This window comes from Monodon monoceros, unplaced genomic scaffold (assembly GCF_005190385.1).
Source record: "Monodon monoceros isolate NGI ecotype Baffin Bay Population unplaced genomic scaffold, NGI_Narwhal_1 Super_Scaffold_18, whole genome shotgun sequence".
Classification (NCBI taxonomy): domain Eukaryota; kingdom Metazoa; phylum Chordata; class Mammalia; order Artiodactyla; family Monodontidae; genus Monodon; species Monodon monoceros.
The window spans coordinates 14,568,230-14,594,718 of NW_021703774.1; the positions used below are offsets into that span (position 1 = coordinate 14,568,230).

General features: G+C 34.3%; 1 protein-coding gene across 2 annotated transcripts in view; it reads right to left on the reverse strand.

Moving 5' to 3' along the window:
• Positions 1–26,489, reverse strand: part of USH2A (usherin) — a 788,115-nt gene that overhangs the window by 669,197 nt on the left and 92,429 nt on the right. For both annotated transcript variants that reach the window (XM_029229459.1, XM_029229460.1), the window contains 4 exons: positions 23,521–23,815; positions 22,367–22,551; positions 21,676–21,897; positions 20,445–20,538 (listed from right to left, as the gene is read on the reverse strand). In XM_029229459.1, coding sequence (XP_029085292.1) covers positions 20,445–20,538; positions 21,676–21,897; positions 22,367–22,551; positions 23,521–23,815 — 796 coding nt within the window. The remainder of the gene's footprint in view (positions 1–20,444; positions 20,539–21,675; positions 21,898–22,366; positions 22,552–23,520; positions 23,816–26,489) is intronic.

Genomic DNA, 26,489 nt, shown 5'->3' on the forward strand with positions numbered 1-26,489 from the left:
ACAAACTCTAGTCAAAAGCATTTTTTCCAGTATTTATTTTGCCCTACTAGTTCATGGCTGAACAATTTCTTCCCTTAATATTTTTAAATGTAGAAAGAAAAAATATAAGAATTTAATTGTCCAATGTGCTGTTCTTTTATGGTATGCTGAAAAGTTTAGCATGAAAACGCATTGAGTCTTTCTACTTAGCTGAGGAGGAAAAGAAAAAAGACAGAGAAGAGAATGAGAATGTAATATTAAGTCAGTTTTCATGTCAGGTAAGGCTGCATTCTAATTATTGATAAAGTATGCACACTTACATTTTGGCCTATTAAAAAAATCGGTATCATATTTGTCTTGGAATGAAGAAGATTGTTTTCCGCAAGATCATTTATAACCCTTTGGGCTGGACAGCTGTCCCTCTTCTCTTCTCCCCCTGCACTCTATTAATACCTTGACCCTGCTCCTATCACTTTGAACTCAAATGATTGGTTTGCTTACATGTATCTTTCAGAAAATGCAAGTTACTGATTTTTATACTCCTGTAGTCACCCTCACAGTAGGAGTTTAATAGACAATTGCTAAGCTGCTAACTGAAAATTCACTTCTAATGATACTTATTTCGAAACAAAGTCATTGTTGAAAAACTTTAGACAGGGATACAATGGGAACAATTAATAAACAGTAATGTTTATGTAAAGTGTTCACAATTGCATGGTATTTGATGACTTGCAATAAACCACCTAAAATATAAAATGAAACACATTTTGTAAAAGATATGTAGCATTCAGTAGGGTATTGTCAACTATGGGTCTTTGGCCAAAAAAAGTTAAAAGTGGGGGAATTGACCTCTTTAAGTTTTCTCTCATCAGCAATAACCATTTGTAAATCAATTTATTTTGTAGAGTCAAAAGTTAGAAATTAGGCATAGGCTGAAGTCAGACATTTTAGTTCAATTATTGGTACTGCCACTAACTGTGAAAAGTAACATGAACTGCATACTTTCTATGTTCTGGGAACTATATTAAGCATTTTAAATGAATTATTACATTGAATCCTCTAGGCTTTATATTATATGGTATCCCACATCTGATTTCTGTTCTTGATTTTGCTAGCCCTGTGTTTTTGTATAATTAATTCCATCTCTTTAAGGCTTATTTTTCTCATCTAACATGGGGGGTAATAATTCCTGCCTCTTAGAGATGTTGTAAAGTCCAAGTACTTAGCAGAGTGTCTGTCACATCATAAGCCCTCAGTAAACATTGTCTACTACTTTATTATTAGATTAGCAATTGAGGATCAAAGAGGATAAGTAACGTGAAAACTATCATTGAACAATAAGTCCCTGAGTCTACTTTAACTCTGAATCTCAGATTCCTCATCTCTAAAAGGAAGGCAATGTAACACAACACCTTAACTGTTACTGACTCAAAATAATCTGAGGATAAGTGGCAATATTTTAAAAATGATCTACAGCAGACAATAACACAACATTGTAAATCAACTATACTCCAATAAAAAGTTTAAAAATAAATAAATAAAAAATGCTCAACACAAAGCGTGGCCCATACTGTGCTTTGAAAATCTGGAAGTTACAAGATGGAGGAGGAGGAATGAGAAGGACAAGCAGGGTAAAAATCCAACAGAGGTGTTGATCTCAAGTTCAAATGAAACCAGCAGTACGTAAGACAGTCCCTATGTAATATATTGTCTACAACCATTGATAGGAGATTTTTGGGATCATAAACGTACTGGTCTGATTTAGACGATGTAGCCTACAGAGTGGACCAAGGAGCAATTTATGACCAAAATGCATTTCTGGTTTATCATCTGTAGCTACAACTACTGAGGAGGTCCCATCTACACTTCATTCCTAGTAGCCATCAGACATCACCAGAATATCATTTCTAGTAGCCCTAAGTGTGGATAAGCAGGATAGATGAATACTCACTCTGACCTCCTGGCTTTGGACAAGAGAAATGCGCTTATTACATTTTCTTCCCCAGGTCAATTAGTCATGCAATTAACCTCATTCCCAAAGGTTTAAAAACTCTATCCCACTGCAAAACCTTGGCCAAATGCAAAATTTTGCTTCAATGCCTGAAGTCTATTTTTTTACTTCATTTAAAAGTATTCTTATTGACGTCTGTGCTCTCCCAATGATGGTGTTAATATTATTCAAGTTACGCTTTCTTGCATAACTTGGTGGAAGTGATGATATGCAACCTGTGGTCCTGTCACACTGATTACAGATGCACTTTGTCTTCAACAAAGCAACTGCCGGCTGTTGGAGTTTGGGATGTTGCCTACATGAATTAGTGGAGTGAATCCAGCAAAAGCATTCCTTTGATATTCTTATGGACGTTTATGCTTTTAGACTGTGATCTAAAAAGATTCCTTTGAGATTTCATCCTTATTGTCAACTTAGAAGCCATTATCAAAAAGCCTTTTTGTAAATGATACTGAACTAAATACTTTATTGATATTCTAAAGATACAGTCCTCGCTCCTTTAATGTTTAAAAACAAAGAGGAATTTGCTACTAACCTAATGGGTTGGTTTGGGTCTGACCAAGTAGTTGTTAGGTGGCTAGCCTTCCTTTTATGGACAATAAAAAACCTACAGAAATATTGGTAAGATTTTAGCCTTTTCTAGAGAAAGCAAGTATAGCTATCATTTTCCAACTCTCAAATTTTTTTTGGAAAAAAAAAAAAAATTCTAACACTAGGGTGCAAGAGTTTGTAGAAAGGGCCAGTACAGACAATATTTCTAGGATGGGAGTTTGTCCACAGCTTTCAGGACAGCATATGTGTACATTCCACTGGACCCAACAATTCCACTGGGAATTCAGAAAAGTACATTTTTTTAAACTATTTGAGAAAGAATTTTTTTATAATGTGGTCTTTATAATAGGAAAGAAAAGGATACAAGATAAATGTCCAAAAGTAAAGAAATGGCTGAAAAATATCATATATCTTCAAAGAAATATAATGCAGCCATCCATAAGGACAAATGTAGATAAGTATTTATAATACAATTTGAATTTAAAAACCAAGTGAAAAGTAGTACGTAGAGTATAAGCCTATTTTCTAGATAAAGGTAGACTCATCTGTGAATATGAATACAGAGATAAAACTTTAAGAAGACAGAGATAGATGACACAGATTTCTTTAGTAGAATATCAATAATAAAATATCTGAAAGGATGTAAACTATTTGCCAAGGCTGTCTAGGGGCGGTAGGGTTACAGATGACTTGCTTTTTATAACATTTCTTTCCACAGTGTGCATTTATTACTAATGTACTAAAAATTGTGTTCAGATAAAATGCAACTGCATGGATGATTACAAGAAAATTATACATTATTTGCATCATTTGCATGTACCATTTTGCTAAGAAAATTAAAATGTTCTTATTTTAAATTACACACAGATCAATAAGATACTACAGAGGAAATAACTCTCTTTTTTAGTATAATGTAGGCTGAAAGAGTACATGAATTACCAGTAAACAGAATATGATTTTTAAACGATAGAAAATTTTCAGAATGATGAGGTTAACATATAGAAGCAAGGATTTTGAGAAATGACAGCTTAAATTTCTGTTTTAAAGTTTGATTTAAAACATACACAACTATGGCACCTTGACACACATTGTGGCCTCTGACATTAAGGATGAAGCTGTGTTTTTATCATTTTATGTGGTTTACAAAGACAGATAACAGAGAAGGAATACTCTGTAGTCTAGTTTTTGGTTACAACATTTCATAAAATTGTTACATTTTTCATCTTATAATTCTGTTTCTCACAACTCCTTTACGATAATACAAAGAATATCGTGACAAAATGGAAGAAATAATAATTAAGGGCATGATGAGTAAATGTTTGAATTCTCACAATTATTTCTATCTTTTCCGTTAATGACTTCTAAAGTTTCATTTAAAATCTAGAAATAGTTGTATATCTTATATTCTGGTTCTGAACCAAATATTTTTCTACCTAACGTTCTCCCAATCTCCAGTTGATCATTTGTCACTTTTGATTATGTTTCAGTTTCTTCTGTACCAACTAGATTCCCCCTGATATGTCCCTGGTTGTTCAAATTATAAGGTTAGACACTGGTTATATCAGGGTGAGGACCTTTATCAACTGATTCATTTCATTGCTTTCATTCTGATAGCATCTTAAAGGCTACTAATCAACTCCCCTAAGTTGCAGCCAAATACTTTGACATGTTCAGGTAGACAAATCACAGAATAATCATTGAATATAGAAGACACTGATGACATTTATTTTACTACATTATGTATTAATATTACACAATGACATTTCTCTCTTCTGGACCATTAAACTGGAATAGTGTTCTTTTGGTACTATTACAGACTAGCAAAGACAGTCTTTCAAAGATTATCCACAGGTCCAAAAGCACTTTTATCAACGCTACTCCCATCAGTCTCAATTTTGATCCACTATTGCCAATATTTCAAATCTGATCCAAATTTACAGAAAAAGTACAAACATACATATAGTCCCATTTTCAAAAATGTAACTATAGCAGCAACACATTTCTTCAGTCACTTATCCAGCAATCTTAAATGCTCATTATGTGTCTTTGAAGGAAGGAAGAAGAAAATGTCCTCTTAGCCAAAAATACATAAGGGCCATGGGAAGATGGGAGGTGGGTGGGGTCGTCCCACAAGTTACTAACAGAAAGTTCAACAGACTCAACCATCCAACAGACTCAATGCCCTTTGAAAGCTCAAGTTCATAATGATGACCATGAGTCATCAAAATCAACTTGTCTTTAACAGTCACAGGTTAAGAAAATGATGAAGTGAACAATTTGTTTTTGAATGATTTCAAAAAACAGATTAAAACTTCTTTTAATGTTCATTTTAAAAGATCACATCTGGAAAATTTACAAAGAGTAGTTAATCCCGCAATTCTGGTAAATAAATGAAATAATCCTTTTTTTAAAGTCTAGTGCATACCATACAGGCTAAAATTTTAGAGGTGCAAAGAAGAACTATGGGTACTGACTTATCTCCTTAAGCATGCATAGAGAAAATAGCATTTTGTCTATACTTTTAAAATCACTGCAATTATCATAGAATATTATAATAGTACTTTACTTCTCTGTTGTCCTTGTTAGATTCTGAGCTTCCTTAAGCAGGAACCAGATTTTATTGATCTAATGAATCCCAGCATAATGACTGGAACTTTGTAACTGCTCAATAAATGCTTACTGGGTGAGGGAATGAACAAATGAATGTATGAATGAGTGAATAAATCAATGAACAGTTGATGCAATGAAAGCTCATTTCTATCGGTGAATTCATTTCTTTCATTCCTGGCTCTAGCAAAAAAAAACAAAAGTGAGACAAAATTATTTCCCTTTCTACCATCAACAGTAAAATGCCCACAGATGTCTTTATCTAGGCAATGCTTCCCATGTACTAAGAATAGCTAAGGCTTGTGGTGTCAGGCCTAAGTGCTTCATATGTATTTGATGACTAAATCTCTCCAACAACCTATGAAGTAGTAGTTGCTATTACCTCCATTTTACAACTGAGAAAACTGAGGAATAGGAAAGAAATTGAATAAATTTCTAAAATCATCCAGTAGAATGTCAACTAGCATAAACTAGAATGTAAAAATTTCTAAGGGCAGAAAAGTTTGTTGGTTTTTATTCATTACTATATATCCAGGGCCTAGAGGAAGCCCTAACACATAGGAGGTATTCAATTTAGATACACAAATGATAGATACATATGTACATACATACATAGGTAGATAGATAGCCCTTGCTCCTAATCACCATGCTAGACTGTCTCCAGGGATAGAAAATGACCTCTGAAGGAGGGAGGTGTTGAATGGATTCACTATGGCTAGATGTCCATTCTTACCTCCTTCTGTTCAGTGTCTAAACAGGATGGCAGAGCCCAGGAAACCCAAACTAGGAGTCACCCCACTCCTGGCTGGAAAATTCAGAGGAATGTAGGCAGCCCCTGCCTCTATGGGAAGGGAAACAAGGCAATCTGTTTCAAAGTGAGAGATTATAAACTGCTCACTTTTCAGTCAGTATAGTACTACTTACTGAGCTAAAAGAGGTTATTTGTTACACTGTTCCCAAATGGCCTAAATGAATTAGAGATCTTTGGAAGGTCTGTAAATTGCTCCTTTCTCATCAGTAGAAGCCAGACCAGTATGTTGGAAATTTTGTCTTAAATCTCTAATAATAATAATTGTCCTCAGGCCCTACTCAAGCTTCCTCTTTCCTTCGAATGTAGTGGTAGTTGTCATTCAAATGATGCCATTTCGTGTAATTTCTTTTGTCTACTAAGAGAAATCATCTTTATAAACATAAAAACTTCAGTGTACTCATGTAACTATTTTTTCCAATAGAAGTTTCTCTAGGTATCTCTAACGTTCCAATCATAAAGGTATTGTTACACAAACTTGTTAATTTATCATCATGTTAGATTGGGTGGGGTGGGTGTGGAAGCAGAGATAAAACTTCCAACTCTGGAGAGAATCTAGACAGAAAATGGCTGAATGCTTTGCACACAATAAGTGATCAATACATGTTTGATAAATGCATGAATGTATGGAGGAATGACCTAATAGATTGCTTACATTTATAACATGCTGCAGGATGGTACCTTAGTATGTGCAGTATTTAATTAAATAGTAACATAAAAGGTTTCAAGGTAAATGCAATATTTTACCTGCAGAATTTTACCTGTGGATTACTATGTAATCTTAATTAGCAAATTTAAAACAATTACCACGCTTCACCATTGAGAAGACAGAAATGTTCATGTATTTAGCCTTCAATGATATATTCCTTTCTCAGTAATTATCTTTCCCCTAGTTAGAAATTCTCATATAATTAAAGTGCCCACAGAAAAATTGTACTTACCTGCTTTCTAGGTGCTAAAATTAATGGCATCAATTAAATAACTACTAATACTATTCGACAATACTGATCAGACAGTGGTGGCAATACAATGATTGTGAATACTTAATATACAAAGCCTGTCTGGCAATTCAACTATTAATATGTGGTGGCTACTTTTAGAAACTTTCTAATTCATGCAATGCGTTGTCTGTACCTCTACAGGCACAGTGCAATGATTAGAAAATCATCCAATAAAACAAATTTTAATAATGTGTGAAACAAAATCTACACTTGCAAAAGTAGACTGTAGGCAGAATTATTCAGACAACTGATTCAGTTCTACACATCGTCTCTGTATAAATATAACTGATAGCCTACGTACTTTTAAGCACAGGGTTCTTTACCATGTGATTTGTGAATACGGACCATCTAACTATGGCTAGTCGTTGAATGAAGCAGAAGCACCTGGACGATGGGCTCCAGAGTTTTATTCATTAATTTTGAACACTGATGGTGTTTGATATTTGATTTTTCCCTTGAGCTTTCTGTTCTTTTTTTTCCCCCTTTCTTTTTATCGTGTGACTTGTTCAGTGCACTAAAAAGACACATGTGAAGATACAACAGATTCCCCCAAGAGTCCAGAAGGAGGACTTTAAGGTTTGCTCAAGTTTGTGGGTAGTAGCCAAGCCAAAGCAATTCTACTGTGTAATATAATAATTTAACCCTGTTTGTAGGCCAGAAAATATGGCCTGGAGTAAAGAACACAGTTGTATAGTATAAACTGCATATTTTGAAAGGAAACTTAATGAAAAAGAAATGGATTATATTAAAAATGTTCTTTACATGCAACTGTTCCAAATAATATACATAATACAAAATATGGATTCATATATTAAGAAGCATAATCCATTATCTCTGTCGTTTAGTTTAATGAGTAGACATAAAAATACATTTGAGTTACTATTTGGATATAAAGCCAACTTACATTCCAAATTTTATCTAGTGCTAGACATGAGTACTACATTAGTAAATTAAAAATCCTTTTATTAGTATAGTTGCATTTAATTTTTCCTTTTAAGATTTAAAATGTCAACAATATTTGTTGACAAATTGTCAGCCTGAATCACTTGTTTGTATTAAAGTCATCTCTATTTATTATAGTAATTAGTGTCTTCCAGGGAATCTTTTTTGAATTTCATAAATAAAAGTCCGTCAGTATTTTCAAATACTTGCACCTATAATCAAGATTTTATGGTTGTACTCTAGCATAAGGCTCTACACATAGAAGGCATTTCATAAATATTTGTTAAATGAAGAGAGCAAATGATGAAGCTTCACTTTAGAACAACAAGGGTACACAGTAATCATTAATTTTGTAATGGTTATTCCATGCTGAAGAGAGTAGCATCACCTCCACTGTCTTTACCGATAGGATGAATACTTAACGTGGATAATATGTTCCTAATAGATTAATAAATCAAATTATTATATTTTAGGAAAATTATGTTGAGATATTTAAGGCATGCAAAATTTATAAAAACAGCAAATAACTGTGTTCCTTATTCACCACCTGACGAAAATAAAATAAAATGCCGTATACATTCCACCCTACCAATAACATCTGAAATTAGTAATATTCATTCACAAGTATTTCTTGATACTTATACTTTATATTTTTGTATTACTTGTAACATAGTATTGTTCTACATGGTTTTAATTTTACATAAATGGTATACTGTATGTATTATTCTAAAACAAGCTTTTTGCACTCCATTGTTTGAGAAGTCTAATGTTGACACAATACCTATATTCATTCATATCCCCTGCTGTATTTCATTTAAATATTTGCAAATTGTTTTTCCACAGTGGTGGCACCTTCCCATCAGTGGCGTATCAGTGCTCAGTACGTAATTCACATCTTTGTCAGCATCTGAAATTTTCAGATGTTTTCATCTTTACCAACCTCATGGGTATAAACCGTTATCTCATAGTTTTGGTTACTTCATCAATAACCAGTAAAGGTTCAGATGTTTTCATATGTAGATTGACCATTTAAGCTGCCCCTTCTGGCCTCTTCTGTGAATTACCCATTCCTTATTTTGGTAAGTTTTTCAATTAGTTCGTATGATTTAAAAGTTCCCTTTGTTATTGCCTTGTGTTGCCAATACCATCTGCTAGCCTGTAGTTTTCCTTTCTTTTCTTAAATAGGTAGCTTTTGATGATTAGAAGTTTCTAATTTCAACATAGCCACACTTACCAATTTCTTCCTTTGTTAGTTTGTGCTTCATATGCCCAAAAGTCCAAGGGAAAAATGTTATTTATCTTCATAATAAGACATTATTGCGAAGGGCAAGACCCTGCCACTATCTTCCCCAAATTTATTTCCACTGTTTTCACTCCTCTAATCGTCTTTACGCTAGAATAAGTTTGTCAAGTCACAGGAAAAAAATCTGCTGTAATATTTTGATTAGAATTAAACTGAATTTATATTATGATTGGGGAGAATTGACATCTGTTATATTAAATCTTCCTCTACATGAGCATGGTGTGGTTCTCCAATAATTTAGGTCTTCTAAATATTTTTCAATAATGTTTCCACCATACACATCATTTGGTAGGTTTTGCTTTGGATATTCCTATTAGTCTGATCCACCAAAATATGTACTCCTATATACACTTATAAAATATCCTCCCACAGTTGGAACCAAGTGGTCTGAGAGCACACATTGTATGATTTCTTTTAAGGTTGTTCAGGTGCGCTTTATGGCCCAGAATGTGGTTAATCTAGTGAATGTTCCAAGTGAGCTTGAGAAGAATGCATATTCTGCAGTTGTTGGACAAAGTAATCTACAGGTGTTCAATTACATATCCAGTTGATTGAAAGTGTTGTTGAATTCAACTACGCCCTTACAGATTTTCTGCCTACTGGATCTGCCCATTTCTGAGAGAGGGGGCGCTGAAGACTCTAACTATGACAGTGACTTCATCTATTTGTACTTCCTCTTCTATCAGTTTCTGCCTTGTGTACTTTGATGCTCTGTTGTTAGGCACAAGCACATTAATGATTGTTATGTCTCCTTGTAGATTTGACCCTTTTACCACTATGTAATACCCCCATCTTATCACTAATAATTTTCCTTACTCTTAACTGTGCTCTGTCTGAAATTAATATTTCAGTATTTACTCTAGTGTTCGTTTGATTAGTGTTAACATGATACATCTTTCTCCATTCCTTTACTTATAATCTATATGTGTCTTTATATTTAATGTGGGTTTCTTGTAGACAATGTATAGTTGTGTCATGTTTTTGATCCTCTCTGACAAACTCTTTTAATTGATGTTTAGGCCATTGATGTTTAAAGTAATTACTGACATATCTGGAGTAATGCCTACTGTATGTTACTCTTTTCTATTCATTGCCCTCATTCTTTGATTCTATTTTTGTCTTCCACTCTTTCTGCCTTTTGTTGTTTTCACTGTGCATTTGATGTGATTCCATTTGCTCTCTTTTCTCAGCATATCAATTATCCTTTTCTTTTTTTTTTTTTTTTTTACTTTTTAAAAAAGTGGATGTCCTAGAGTTTGTAATATGCATTTCCAACTAATTTACAATAATTTACAACTAATCTAAGTCCACTTTCAAATAACACTACACCACTTCATGGGTAGAATAAGTACTTTAACAAAACAAAGCACCCCTGGCTCCTCTCTTCTGTCCCTTGTATCACTGTTGCCACTTGATTCACTAATACATAAGCTATAATCATCAAGTATGGAGTTGGCCAAAAAGTTCATCCAGGTTTTCCATCTTACTGAAAAATCCGAACGAACTTTTTGGCCAATCCAACATATTGTGCAATTATTTTGAACAAATTTTTATCTTTTAGATCAATTAAAATAAGAAAAACAAATGTTTTATTTTATCTTCACTTATTTCATTTCTGAGTCACTTCCTTTCTTTATGTAGATCCAAGCTTCTGATCTATATCATTCTCCTTCTCTCTGAAGAACTTCTTTGTTCTCTGAAGAACTCTCTGAAGGATTTCTTGCAAACAAGTCTACTGACAACAAATTCCCTCAATTTTGTTTGAGAAAGTTTTCACTTCTCCTTCACTTTCGAAGGATAATTTTGCAAGTTACAGAATTCTAGGTTGGTGGGTTGTGTCTCTCAACACTTGAAATATTTAATTTTCCTTGTGTGCATGGTTTCTGAGATGTCAGAAGTAATTCTTATCTTTATTCCTCTATAGGTTAGGTGGTTTTTTTTTTTTCTGGTTTCTTTTCAGATTTTTTATCTTTGATTTCCTGTGGTTTGAATATGATATACCTGGGTGTAAATTTTTGGAATTTATTTTGCTTGGTGTTCTCAGGCTTTTGGGATTAGTGGTTTGGTGTCTGACATTCATTTGGGAAATTCTCAGTCATTATTGCTTCTTCTTTTCCATTTCTTTCTTCTCTTTCTAGTATTTCCATTATGCATATTTATATCTTTCGTAATTGTCCCACAGTTCTTAGATATTCTTTTTTTTAAATAATTTTTCTCTTTGCTATTCAGTTTTGGAAGTTTCTATTGACATGTTCTCAAGCTCAGAGATTCTTTCTTCAGCCGTGTCCAGTCTACTAATGAATCCATCAAAGACATCCTTCATTCCTGTTATAGTGTTTCTGATCTCTAGCATTTCTTTTTTTTTTTTTTAGAATTTCCATCCTTCTGCTTACATTACCCATCTGTTCTTGTATATTATATCATTTTCCCATTAGAACCTGTAGCATATTAATTATAGTTGTTTTAACTTCCCAATCTGATAATTCCAACATTTCTACTATATCTGAATCTGAAGTTTGCTCTGTCTCTTTAAACTGTACTTTTGGTCTTTTAGTATGCCTTTTAATTTTTTTTTGAAAACTGTACATTATGTACTGGATTAAAGGAACTCCATAAAAATATGCCTTTAGTGATGTGGTCTAAGGTGTGGGGTGTAGAGAAGTGTTCGAGAGCCCTATAATTAGGTCTCAGGCTTTTAATGAGTATGTAACAGTCCCTCAGTCTGACCCCTTAGACACAGCAGGATGACTAGAGGGGGCTGGAGTCAAATATTTTCCTTTCCCTTAATTGTATTTTAATGTCCATTTTAGGAGTATCTTGCTATTTTATACACTCCACCATCTATAATGCTATTATTAACAGAGTTTACATTTATTATTAAATATAGCATTATTAAACAATATTATTATTTAATACAGCTTATATATATTTACTGGTTCACTTGCTTATAATTCCTTCTTGCACATCAGGCCTCTTTTTTCTGAAATCATTATATTTCTTTATGAAGTATAGCCTTTAAAAATTCTTTTAGTGAATCTACTGGCGGTAAAGTTGATAAATTTTTGTTAGACAAAAATGTATTTTTTCTCCCTTGTTGTTAATTGATAGTTTAGCTACAAATACAATTCTAGGTTTGTTGGTTACTTTCTCTTTGGAATTCAGAGGTATTGCACTATTCCACTGTCTTCTGGCTTCTATTGTGGATTGAGATATCCAATGTCACGGTTTCTTATAAATTCCGATCTATAAATAATTTATCTTTGTCTCTGGTTACTTTTTAGTATCCACTCTTGGTCTTTGATGATCATCAGATTCATTACATCTTGCCTATGTATTTTCTTCATAGTCTACTTAGGATTCAGAAGAATCATGCCATTCCTCCGCTTTGGACAATTCTTTACCCTTATCCCCTTAGATATCATATTTCTTCATTTGTATATGTTCATCATCTCTATTTACTTCTTCTATAAAGCTGTCTCAATCTATCCCCTTGATCCTAACCTCTTTTTCACGTTTTAAACTTGCATTTTAAAGACATTTATGTATATACCTATCTCAGGGAAACAAGTATAAGTGCTTTTCAAAGATTAATCATATCATCCACGTGTCAGATAGGAAATGAAATTCTTGACCTTGACTCACTAAATGTACATCTAATGGAGATTCTATAATACTAACTGCCAGAATGCTAGTTACATGAAAATGAATTAATTCATTAGTGTTACAAAACTATCGTATAAAATGAAATACATTTACAGTAAAAAATTTCTGTGAGCAAAAAGAAAACATAAGAAGTCATAAAGCTTGATGTGTAATAAAAATATGACACAAGTTAGTCATGATGACTCATACTTCTGGACTTCAGTGCTCTAAAGGAATACACTCTCTCAAATAACAGGAAATATTCATTTACATAAAAAGCAATGTAGAGTGTGACGCTGGCACCATTCAAATTATTGAATGGTAGGAAAGTTTATTATATAAAATGCTTTAAGCTGGCTCTGCTATTTATAATACTAACAAAAATGCATACTGATGGTGTGATTTTAGTTAAAATTCATAAAATCCATGATTAATGTTATAAAAGGGTCACAAATCAGAGCCACAGAATAAAGGAAGTATTCATGGTTCCTAATAAATTGCTCTGTGAATGCTTGACCACCCCTGCAGACAATGATGTCACACGATGATGAAAGACTAGTTAAGTAGCCAACAAAGTGCCCATGCTTGGCAGAGGCAGTGGTCAGCGCATCATTCTTGGCCCAGAGCCCTTGAAAGGTGCATGCAGCTATTAAAAGAAAATGAAAAATTCTAAGGGTGCAAGTTTCAACGGATAACACTTTTCTTAAAGCTAGATTCTATCAATACTTGAACTCTTAGACCGGGTAAAGAAAGTGCCAGATAGGAGGAGAAAAGAAGTAAGACCTATATTGTAGCTATGCCACCATGTTAGTTGACATAGACTAGTTAGTTCCATACACAAGCTTCCAATTCCTAGGTTGTATTCTGCCATGATCTTAACACATATTTTTTGATAGTTATAATGGACTTCCTGAGCAGGTGGACCAGAGGTACTTTATTACAATAAAGCTAATAATACGACTAGTTAGGAAATGACCTATAAAGTACAAAGGAGTTGTGGGGATGGGATGCAGAAGCTGTCAATGACAAACTGGCCCTTGCCATGGGCACTGGCCATCTACCTCCACAAGGATTAACTCACGTGCTGCTGCAGCTGCTGACTTTCCACACCCCCTGAAAGGAGCTCAGGTGGAGAGCAGCAATGAGGCACTCTGTGCTCTGGGAAAAACGGGCAGAACAGGTCTTCAGATAGATATTTTCAGGAGAAGATTTTATGAGCCCAATTCTTGCATCTCCTCATATCTAGAAAAGCACTAAAATCTTTCATGGTGACGTCTGCTCCTCGTGACTAGCAGAGACCTTCTGCAAAACAATATGTGCTTGACTGCATGTACTCCCCCTTCACCAAAATCACATATATACTGACCTACCTGCCTACCTCTTTGGAGCAGTTTCTCAGAGCTATCTGGGATGCTGTCTCCCAGGCTGCAGTCCTCATTTTGCCTCAAATAAAACTTAACTCACAACTCTCATGTTGTGCATTCTTTAGGTCGACAAAGCCTATGTACCAAAATAACACATATTGAATAACTCCATGATATGAAATTTTAGAACAGGCAAAATTAATCTACAGTGACATTGAACAGATTGGTGGTTTCCTGGGATTGAGGTTTGGGAGGAGACATTGACTACGAAGGAACACAAAAGAGTGGGGAGAGGAAAACATTCTATATCTTGATCATGGTGGTTATTACATGAGGGGATACATTTGCCAAAACTCATCAAACTATACTTTTTTTTTTTTTTTTTTTTTTTTTTGCGGTACGTGGGCCTCTCACTGTTGTGGCCTCTCCCGTTGAGGAGCACAGGCTCCGGACGTGCAGGCTCAGCAGCCACGGCTCACGGGCCCAGCCGCTCTGCGGCATGTGGGATCTTCCCGGACCGGGGCACGAACCCGTGTCCCCTGCATCGGCAGGCTGACTCTCAACTGCTGCGCCACCAGGGAAGCCCCAAACTATACATTTTTAAATGGGTATACTCTATTGTATGCAAATTATACTTCAAGAAAGTTGATTTAAAAAGGAAAAACAGTAGTTCTGCAAGATGTTCCCATGAGTCGTATTTGGTAAAGGGGACAAGAAATCTCTTTCTATTATTTCTTACACTAGTATATGAATTTACAATTATCTCAAAAAATTATTTAAGTTAAAAATACATAAATGAAAATAATTATCCAAATAAAATAAAATTACTCATTTTAAAACAGTATCAACAATCATATGATCCATGCAAGTTCAATGCCATGTAATCCTGAAATCTACTTTAAAACATTCAACTCTGCTCAAAAGTTTTTGAATAGCATCCAGTCTGTTGGGATTTGTTTTTCCATAGATTAATCCTAAAATGGATCAGTAAATTAATTACTCACTGCTTCAGTCATTTGGAGGGAAGAAATGTGGCAGTACGCAAAAATTACTGTCTATTAATGAAATATGCCATTCTTATTTATTGCATACATAATACATTAAAGTCAAAGCCCTAAAATTGCCAATACCATACCAAAATATGTCAGAGTTCCCAGTCCAACAGCACTGAGGAGAGTCAGTCAGCCTCCCGAAGATAAATGCTTTAGGTTTCACAAAACGTTTAAGAAAAAGTAAGTGTGCCTTTAAGTTCATCTTAGAGTCAGTGGTGTTTTTGGTAATAGATTTTCTTGAGTTGTTTTTGGTTATTTGTTTGTTTTATAATTTTATGAATGCACAAAATAAATAGGAGCTATGAAATAGACTGCCAATCCAGCTATACCCAAAATAATTAATCATGTATTCTGGCTACTAGTGTAAGTCTCAATATTAGTGAGTTTTGCTTTTTAGGGTTCAGAAGTTTAAAAGTGTCTGAAGACAGGTCGTTAACATGAATGAGGTCACCTAGATATAAAGCTAAGGACAGTAGTAAATTTAGCAGCAACTGAACAGTGATAATGCTCTGAAGATGGTAATTGCTACCCTGAGTTAGCCAACTGTTGCCATGGGGAACATGGGCATAGTATTGGACTACTTTCTAATTAAGAGAACTCAGAGGTGTAACCAAAAAAAAAAAGAAAGAAAGAAAAGTGAAAACTTTTGTTGGAAATTAAAGAAAAAACTATTTACACACTGTTCCCACCTGAGGACCACCAGCTCCTAACATCAACTTTATAAACAACTAAAGAATGTTTCATACAGAGAATTCTCTAGAATGGCTCCACATACGAACTTGCTTCTGAATTCACCATTCCATTCCTTTCCCCCGACTTCATTCATTTTCACCTCCGCTAAAAACACTTTCTCATAGGACTGACAATTGCCCAGAACTGGCATATTCTCAAATCTTACGTTTTCATCTGTTTACCAAATGGCTGTAATATAATTCACAAAAGCCCTGTTTATTGAGTAATATTATTAATGGCTAGCATAATACTGTGAAATTGAAGACATTCTTTTTGGATTATGTCCAGATCTTTAAAAAGAACATTGGTTCCAATAGGATATGAATGGCTTATATACCAAAACTTATTATTTTAAAAAGTGGAACAATGTGAAAAGCATTTGAATAAATATATTTTCAAATTATTTTAAGACAACTTTTTCAGATACCTTAGTCCCACATGTATTAAAATATCTAGAATGATAACAAAAGAGAAGCTCATGCTATGAATGCATTATAAAATCATTTTTTATTTTCAACACACGGTTGAAAATATCATAAGACTGAGAAATCATTCAACTTAACCGTCCATTTATTTTTTCCCTTCAGCTGCATTTGCCAAACTTTGGTAAGTGAATGATATTTGTTGCTTTTTTATTTATGGCTACATTCACGAATTATCAAAATATGGCAGGAGGAAAATAACAGAAAAGTCAACTTTGAAACTTTTGTTTTCAAAAGGCACTTAGTGTCGAAACAAGAAGCATTAAAACATGTTCTCAACCTAAAGTATAGTTAATTATTTCACTAGTTCATAATCCAACAGTCACCACCTGAGGCCAAGTCTGAAAATCCCAACTTGACTTCTGAAACCAATCATAAGCCGTGATACATTTAATGGCTCTATTTTTAAGGGGAAGCATGAAATCATGCAAGAATCATAAAATATCAATCATTTAACCGTGAGCAGTTAAAGAGAGAGAAAAAGGAAAAAATGGAATGAGGCATGGAGAGGAAGAGAGATGGGGGTGAGGGCAGAGGAGAGGAACTAACTAGTCAAAATAAAGCAAGAGAAGCTCAGATAACAACATATCAAATGAAGGTATTAGCCAGTCCTCAGTTTGCATTTACTAGACAGATTCAGATCAAAGTGCCCTATTCAATTCATCCCAGAGCATTTTTTAGTTAGGTAATTAATAGGTTTGGAGAGGAAGGGTGAGGTTAATGAAAGAAATCACTGACTGCCAGGAAAGAAGTGTCTACCTTAAAGGATTAAAAGGAGAAGACACTAAGAAAAACCAAATAAATGTTACTTTAAAATCAAGAACAAATCAAAATCCCCAAAATTTAAACACACAATTATGGCTGAATAAAGAGTGAGTCAATCAAGTTAATCCAATTAATTTCCTTTCTGCGACAACATGATAAGCCATACAATGAAACATTAAAATCAATGCTTTTTCAAAAGATTTGTTTTCATGATATACTAATCAAATCAAACTCAAAGCCTCCAGTGTTAGATATCCAAAAACTGTAGAAGATTCCTTTTTTCAGAGGGATTATCAACTAATGGGGAAGACTAAATGTATAAATAAAAAGATCAGCAGTATAAAGCAATGATCTGGAGAAAAAGTTGAAAGGGGCCTCTGAATTAGAACATGAAAGTTTTGGTTTGAGCACATAGAAAGAAAGGTGGCTGTAACCAAATCAAAGACCATGAGTTGAAACTGAAGATCAGCATTACATCCTAAATGTGCCAGAGGAGGCCTGCATTTTAGATAATATTCTTGCCATTGAACTATATGCACTAATGTTGTAGTCAAAAACAAATTAGATTAAGAATCTCAGACGACAGAAATGGAGTTTGCCAAATCCTTTACAGATGGTTTTAAAAGAACAAGGTATTCCATGAAATTCTAAAACAAACTACACAGAGAAGTGAAGTGACTAACGAAACAAGTCAGGGAAAGATCTAGGAGGCAAGGAAGCTCACAAGTCATACAGGAGTCCAGAGACAGTGCTATTATTTTAAAAGCTAAAATACACTAACCTGTAATCCTATATTTATGTAACCACAGATACAGATACAACCATTCCATACTCTTGTCAATGCAGAATTGCTTTTTAGAATGACAACTACATAGTGTAACTCATTGTATTTACAACTTTACTTTAATATACATATGGCCAAATTACCCTCCAAAATTTTTGTACCAATTGGTAGTTCCATCAATGATATATAAAAAGTTCACATTCTCACAAACCTAAATGTTACCAGTTTTGAAACTTTTTGCTAATTTGATAGGTTAAAAACAATATTTTATTATAATTTGCAATTTTCTAATTAAAACTGAGGTTGGGTAAACTTTCATATGTTTGTTGAAAATTGTCAGCTCTTCTTTGTAAATTACTTGTTAACATATTTGCTCATTATTATTATTTTTCTAATTATTCTTAAAGTGTTTTTGTGTATTAGGGTTTGTGACATAATAAAATATATTATATTTTTGGGCTCTGGCACACAGCTCCTAAAACTCTTATAATTTCCTAACTGATAAGAATGATAGGGACATATCTTGTTATAATATTTGGTTTCTGTCCCCAGTTCCTAAAATAGCTCCAGAACAAAAAGGTAAAAGAGCATCTTTTTTTTTACTCATAACAAGTCCCTTTCAACCCCACCTGAGTTTATTTTAATGAGGTGATTTTTGGAAACACCCTAAGAACAGGGGCTGGTTGCCAGGGTTAGAGGGTTGGAACTTTCAGCCCCAACTCTGGATCTCCAGGGAGGGAGAGGGCCTAGAGGTCAAGTTCAATCACCAATGGCCAATGATTTAATCAATCATGCATAATGAAGCTTCCATAAGAACGCTGGCTGAAGAGGTTCAGAGAGCCCACAGATTGATAAACACATTGAGGTGCTGGGAGGGTGGCATGGTCAGAGAGGACACGTAAGCTCTGCGCCCCTTCCTCCTTACCTTCCCTATGCATCCCTTCCATCTGGGCTGTTCCTGAGTTGCATCCTTTTATAATAAATGGTCATCTAATAAGTAAAGTATTTACTTGAGTTTTGTGAGCCATTCTAGTAAATTATCAAACCAAAAAGGGGATTGGGGAACTCCCAATTTGCAGCTAAGTCAGACCGAAGTTGTAGTTAACCTGGGGACCCACTACTTGCAGCTGGCATCTAAAGTGAGAGCTCCTCTGGTGGGACTGACCTCTAAACCCATGGGGTCTGTGATACTTCCAGTTAGTGTCAGAATTGAATTAAATTGTAGGACACCCAGTTGGTGTCCACAGAGAAGTGAATTGCTTTGTGTAGAAAAACCCCATGCATCTGGTGTCAGAAGTGTAAGCCGTAGTTGTAGAAGAATAGTGTGTTTTGCCTTTTTAGAGGGCTCTCAAATCTTTATCTGTTAACACGATGTAGATATTTTCTATCAGCCCCATCACTTATCATTACACTATAGTTATTTTAGTCCTTACACTATAAAGAATTTTAAATATTTATATGAAAAAATATGTCAATATTTTTTCATGACTCCTGATATACTTCTTTGTTTATTTCATATGCTATACTTATATAGACCCCCCACCTGAGATTTAGAAATACTGTTCTAATCGTTATTTTAATAAATTTAAAGTTATTTTTACACTTAATTCTTTAAGCACCTAGATTTTTGTACATGCCATGAGGTAGGCCTCGAACTTTATTTTCTTACAAATTGGCAGCCAATTGCTTCAAACACCATTTACTGAAGACTCCATACTCTTAACTTTTATTTTTGGTATGATTGTTACTGCTGCTGTAACCCTCTTTCATATGAGCTGTTACTGATGTTTATGCCGAATATTTCTAACAAATCTCTCTCAAATTTTTTTCATTTACCTCTTATTCCTAAAGATGTAGCTAAATTTCCACTTCAACTATGAAACTTACCCTGATGATCATAGATAAGCTAAAATAATGTAATTTCTAAGTAACTTTACTGTCGATTTTCAAATTAACTACTTAAAATTCCTGATATCAGTAATGAATTAAACTTGATTGATGCAAGTACATAAAGATGTCTCTATGTACCTTTGCACAAATTTACCCTTTAGGTCTAGTAATGTGACCCTTTTTTTTTTTAGTGCCATCTATTCAGATACCTTAAAAATCGTTTTATAAAATATGATAAACATGATAATGCTGATGAAACAAAGATGAAAAAAGAAAGGAAAAAGAAAATCTCTGGGTTTAGTATTAGTCGTTATTTCCCTCTTAGAGTATTTTTAAATGAAATTTTCAAATTTATTGATGGCTTTAATTTTTCTTTATGAAAAAGTTTTCTGAAATAATTAACATTTTAAGTTCATATCAGTTTACTTTTATTCATACCCAGAAATTAGACCAAATCAAGTTTAAGAAATTTATATTCAACATCCCAACCCCTCTTTTTTGAGATTCCCATGCATAAACAGAGAACTCACATGAAGTCCTTCAGTGAAACTTTCCCGAGAGCAGAGGCATCTATAGGGCTGGCTTTTCGTGTCACAGTTATCGGCATGACCACAGCACTGACACCTGTGAACATGAGCGTCAGACAACTCCTTAGAAATACCAGCTCAATCATGAATATATTTAAAGACCTACATATATATATATATATATATATATATATATCTGCTATGTGAATCCAACAAGGGAGACAAATGTGTTAACACAAAAATTAGTTTCTCTTTAATCATGTGTATATTCATGACAGTTTTAAATTAACTTAAGTACGGGAAGGATCGTCATTAATATCCAAACCACACTGACCATGAAGGTAATTTTCAAGCCCATCTTGGGTTGTTTACACGTATATTAACCATGTGACAAACCTGCCAAGAAAAGGCATTTACTGAAACTACTGAAAACACAGTTAAGACTATACAGTTCAGAATAAACTGGAAAATAAAGTTAACAAATTCCAATTTTTTCCCCAAAATTAGATGGTGAAAATGTAATAGTATTATTTTTTCTGTGCTATGACTTAAAAAATAACACTTACATGTTGATATTCTGATCTGTTTTGAAAGACATTCTTTATTCACAAGATATATCATTCTTCCAGCACAAACCAATTTTAAGTATTGTCTATATATGCACAATTTCCATACTAGGGAGTATGCTGCCTCCTAGTTCTCCAGCTATTCATTTGTTTAAATTTGTTCTCAATTAGATCAGATATCTATAAATTACTTAGAGTATATGAGATTTTTCCTTTAAAGGAAAACAGATATTCCTCATAAAACTGTGAATTGTGGACTCAGGGAGACCAAGCCCAACACTTATAAACTAGCTGGTACTATAGTTGTAACTCTAGATCTAGCTCCTGCTCTTTGATTTCAAGAATACTTGAAAATTATATTCCAGAACAAACCAAGCAAAATATTTGGTAAATATTTTCTCAGTTGGATTCATAGTATCATAACTTCTAAACCAAACAGCTTTTGAAAATTGATTTTATAATAATGTGATATTATGTACAGCAAAGACTCGCATACAAATCTCCCCGCAAAATCTTAAGAGTATGAAACCAATTCAGTACATGAAGATTAGAATCTGGCTTGCTCTGAAATTTTAGTTAATGTATTTAAAAATAAGTATGACAAAAGTCTAATTAGAAACAATATTCATAATGAAAAGCACACTCGAAACCTCGGTAATGAACACTACCTTCCAGTGATGGTGATTTCATTGACCCCGTAGTATCTGTGTCTGGGGCTGACAGAAGCCTCAGTTGTATGGTACTGTCCATGGAAATGAAGTCGTACTTGTGTGGCCTTTACAAACTCTTGAAGAGATGGGGTATTATAGAAATTATTGTATCCAGGACGATGATTTGGTCCAGGTGTTAGGATGCTAAAGGTGACATTACCACGGGAATATGGAGTAAAACTGTTGATGAAATTTGAAATCATAAGATATTCATATTTTTGACAAAACAAAAATCACAACACAATATTAATAATAGCTTAAATTCTTCATGCTGGGAGAACAAACATATTCCATATATTTCATATACAAACAATATAAGAGCATTACAGAAAAATACAGTAAAACATTTCCTTGAGGACATAATAAAAATCCTATTAATATAGATAACTTGGTAGACAATCTGAAAATCAATTTTAAAGCACAAGTGAGACTGTAAGCAAAAGGTACTCTAAAGTTTTACAAGAATTTTAAACATTGTTTAAAACTCAATTTAGGGAGGAGTCCTAGAAAAATCTGCCTTAAGAAAGTTGGTGGTAGAAGGAAGTCTCTACCAACCTGGTTAGCTTACATGTAGGTTGCTACTGCTCATTAGTCTCTTAAAATTAACTCCTAAATACATTCAAAGACAATCATTTAAAAATATTCATACTTGGGAAGCTGAAGACAGTTGACAGAATCAGAATTTTCCAATTCTCCATTGTTTTTCATTCCAAAAGTGCTGCAATTTCTAGCAAAATACTGCCAATCCTCCCAGTCTAGGCTGTTGTCTTTCTTCCTTTGAATCCTTATTGCTGTTGGTTGTGGACTAGAGAACTGAATGATGATGTAAAACACCTGAAAATGGATGTTAATTATTGTCACTGAAGTTTTAAGTTTGACCCATCAGTATAAATCATGGAATTGTTAGATTCAAATATAATAACTTACTTCCTTATAATGATAATTACCAAATATTTATTAGATATCCAGAAATTTCATAGCCATATAGTAAAGGTCACACATTCTATAATTGCAGATATGTCCCTCTTCTCAAGAATGTTATAAATTAAGGTGGAAATTAATATTAAGTTTGTTATAAAGATGAAAAAGGAACATTACTTATATGAAATAATTGTTATATATTTCTTCTTAAGTAGTAATTTACAATAAGGACCTCAGTTTTTATTAATTTGTGCTACTTAATATTGAAAAGATGTTTCAATATTTCATATAATTTTGATACAAATCTCTAAATTTTCTCTAAAATATTAGGTCCTACAGACCTTCTTTGAAAGATTTTTATTTCATACATTATAATACACTACTTTAGTAAGGTAATGGTCAATTGCCTAATTCAGTTTTCACTTTATAGCTGAATTGTGTCCCCAAATAGATGTGTTCAAGTACTAACTCTTGGTACTTGTGAATGTGACCTTATTTGAAAATAGGATCTTTGCAGATGTAATTAAGTTAAGGGTCTCAAGGGGAGATAATCCTGGGTGTAGGATGGTCCTCATGAGAGAAGAAAGAGAAAGAACTGACATACACCCAGAAACAAGGAAGAGGGCCATGAAAAAAGGAAGTAGAGATTGGAGTTATGCTGCCATGAACCAAGTAATGCCAGGAGCCACCAGAACCTGGAAAAGGCAAAGAAGGATTCTTCCCCAGGGTCTTTAGAGGGAGCATGGCCCTGTCAACACCTTGATTTCACACTACTGATATTCAGAACTATACGAAATTTCTGTTGTGTAAAGCCATTCAATCTGTGGTCATTTGTTGAAGCCACCGCAGGAAACTAACACACATCCCACCGTCTCAAATTACCTGATACTGTCCATTTTCCAAATCTATTGAAATAGTCACTCCTTGGTTAAGCTGGGTCATGTTTGTAAACACATGGGAAAGCCACGAAGTACCAATATTGTTATCATCGACAAAAGAAGGAGGATGGGCTTCAGGATTCAGCCGTAACACCCTATTATTGGTTGTATCTTCTGCATCATTAGGAACACAGTGCCGCTGTTCCAAACGAGGAACCCGAGGGTGGCTGCCAGGGCAACGGCAATGTGACTGGGTATGCAATCTGGGCAGACCTCCAGAGAAAACTTCCTGAATCTCTCTGTGGGAGTCAAGAGGCAGACGGTAAGGACCAATAGCTCGACAGTGACAGATCTTCTAAGAGGTGTTACCAATGTCTATCACTATTTTGTTTTGATTTGCAGCCATTTAGCTTTAATAATTTTCTAAACAGAACATAAAAACAAAGTCATTCCTGGCCAAATAAACATACTCATTCTCAGAAAATGGATATCAAAAACATCAGTGCATTTTTAAAAATGAAGTATATTGGTTACAATGTTGTGTTAATTTCTGCTGTACAGCAAAGTGATTCAGTTATACATGTACATACATTCTTTTTTATATTCTTTTCCATTATGGTTTATCACAGGATATTGAATACAGTTCCCTGTGCTATACAGCAGGACCTTGTTGTTTATCCATTCTAAATGTACCAGTTTGCATCTGCTAACCCCAAACTCCCACTCCATCCCTCCCCCACCCCGCTTGGCAACCACAAGTCTATTCTCTGTGTAAAAACAGTACTTTCTTAAGTGTTAACTTTGTACATCAAGAAGCATGAACAAGCCCTTGACTGATTATCAAGATATTTATTAAGATATAGTATTTTACTGGGCCTACTTGTAATAAAAAGAAAGGCAACGTTAACTTAGGTTGTTAAGCTGACTTACCACTGAGAGCGAACAATAATGTACTGAAAATAATGAGAGTTATAGATAGGGTCTCTCATTTATCCATGGGAAAGAAGTAAGAAAATAAGTATCACTTTATCTGCTGCTGTTTTAGGCAAAGGGACTGAGGCCAAGACCATTTGTCAATGGTTTCCTGTGAGTCATCAGTACAGATTCTGGCATCCTAAGATGCTTCAGTGGCTTCAGATCATATCGCCACTGCCAACAGTCAAAGAAGAACGCCAGTTTCAGGCAGATATATTTAATTTTTCCATTAAGGGCAATATACTGATCTAGAGCAGAATCCATCATTCTATTTATAGGCATTCTTCCACATAGCACCTTTCCAGACATTTCAGATAGGCCAACACGAGCAACCCAGGTCTAAGTAGAGAGACTAGACTTCTCTCCAACCCCACCGAAGGCAATGGAGGAGGTAGGAAGCTTTTTCATTCACTAAATTGCATAAAGGCACGCCTTCTTCTTTAAATCTCATTCATAGTTTTCAATTGATATCACATGTTGCATGGGGCCAAAAGCGACCATCCAGTAAGACCTTTATCTCAGGGAAATCTTTATTTGCAATGCTGCTCATCAGAATTTTAGACAAAGGTGATCTAAAAGATGGTGAGGCTAGTGGCAGTAAATCTCCCCAAGACTGTGTTTCAGTGGTACAGCATCCTATATTTAGGCATCTCTAGATCATATAGACGAATAAAAAAATGTGTATATTGCTAATGGACATACCACTGACCACTGCAGCACCACAAGAGCAATGCTTTTCAACTTTATAAGAGCTAGTCCTGTCATTTGGAAATTCACCGTACTAATCTACATTTCCCTTAAAGAAATAGGAATAAACATTCTTCTTTTTGAAGTGAATAAGAGCAACTCATCCATACAACAATTTACTATTATATCATCAAATCATAACTTGGGAAACAAACTTCAGAGGATGTCTCAGGCAGAATTTCACTTGAACTTTCTGAACAGAATGGAAGCCTACATGTCTTGAAAAATGCCTAAGAAAGAAAGATTTCCCACCTATTCTCAAGATGAGGAAATACTTCATTAAATATAGTCCAAGTCTACGTAATTATTTGTTCACTGGAAATAGAAATATATAATACTTCAAATTACTCACTCTTCTTGTCTCCAAGCCTAATAGCCCAGTCTCTTGAGATCTTTCCATATATCAAAATAATTAATCATTTCCATTGTTCTACATTCTCTAGCACTTACAAATTCAGCAAAGCAATTTTAAAAGGCAGATATAGAAGTTTCTTTTTTTAATTTGAATTTTATTTTATTTATTTTTATACAGCAGGTTCTTATTAGTTATCTATTTTATACATATTAGTGTATATATGTCAAACTCAATATCCCAGTTCATCCCACCACCACCACCCTTCCACCCCGCTTTCCCCCCTTGGTGTCCATATGTTTGTCCTCTACATCTGTGTCTCTATTTCTGCCTTGCAAACTGGTTCATCTGTACCATTTTTCTAGATTCCAAATACATGCATTAATATATGATATTTGTTTTTCTCTTTCTGACCTACTTCACTCTGTATGAAACTTAAAAGCTTTTGCACAGCAAAGGAAACTATAAACAAGATGAAAAGAAAACCTGCAGAATGGAAGAAAATATTTGCAAATGAATCAATGGACAAAGGATTAATCTCCAAAATATATAAACAGTTCACGCAGCTCAATATTAAAAGAAACAAACAACCCAATCCAAAAATGGGCAGAAGACCTAAATAGACATTTCTCCAAAGAAGACATACAGATGGCCAGGAAGCACATGAAAAGCTGCTCAACATCACTAATTATTAGAGAAATGCAAATCAAAACTACAATGAGGTATCACCTCACACCAGTTAGAATGGGCATTATCAGAAAATCTACAAACAACAAATGCTGGAGAGGGTGTGGAGAAAAGGGAACACTCTAGCACTGCTGGTAGGAATGTAAATTGATACAGCCACTATGGAGAACAGTATGGAGGTTCCTTAAAAAAAACTAAAAATAGAATTACCA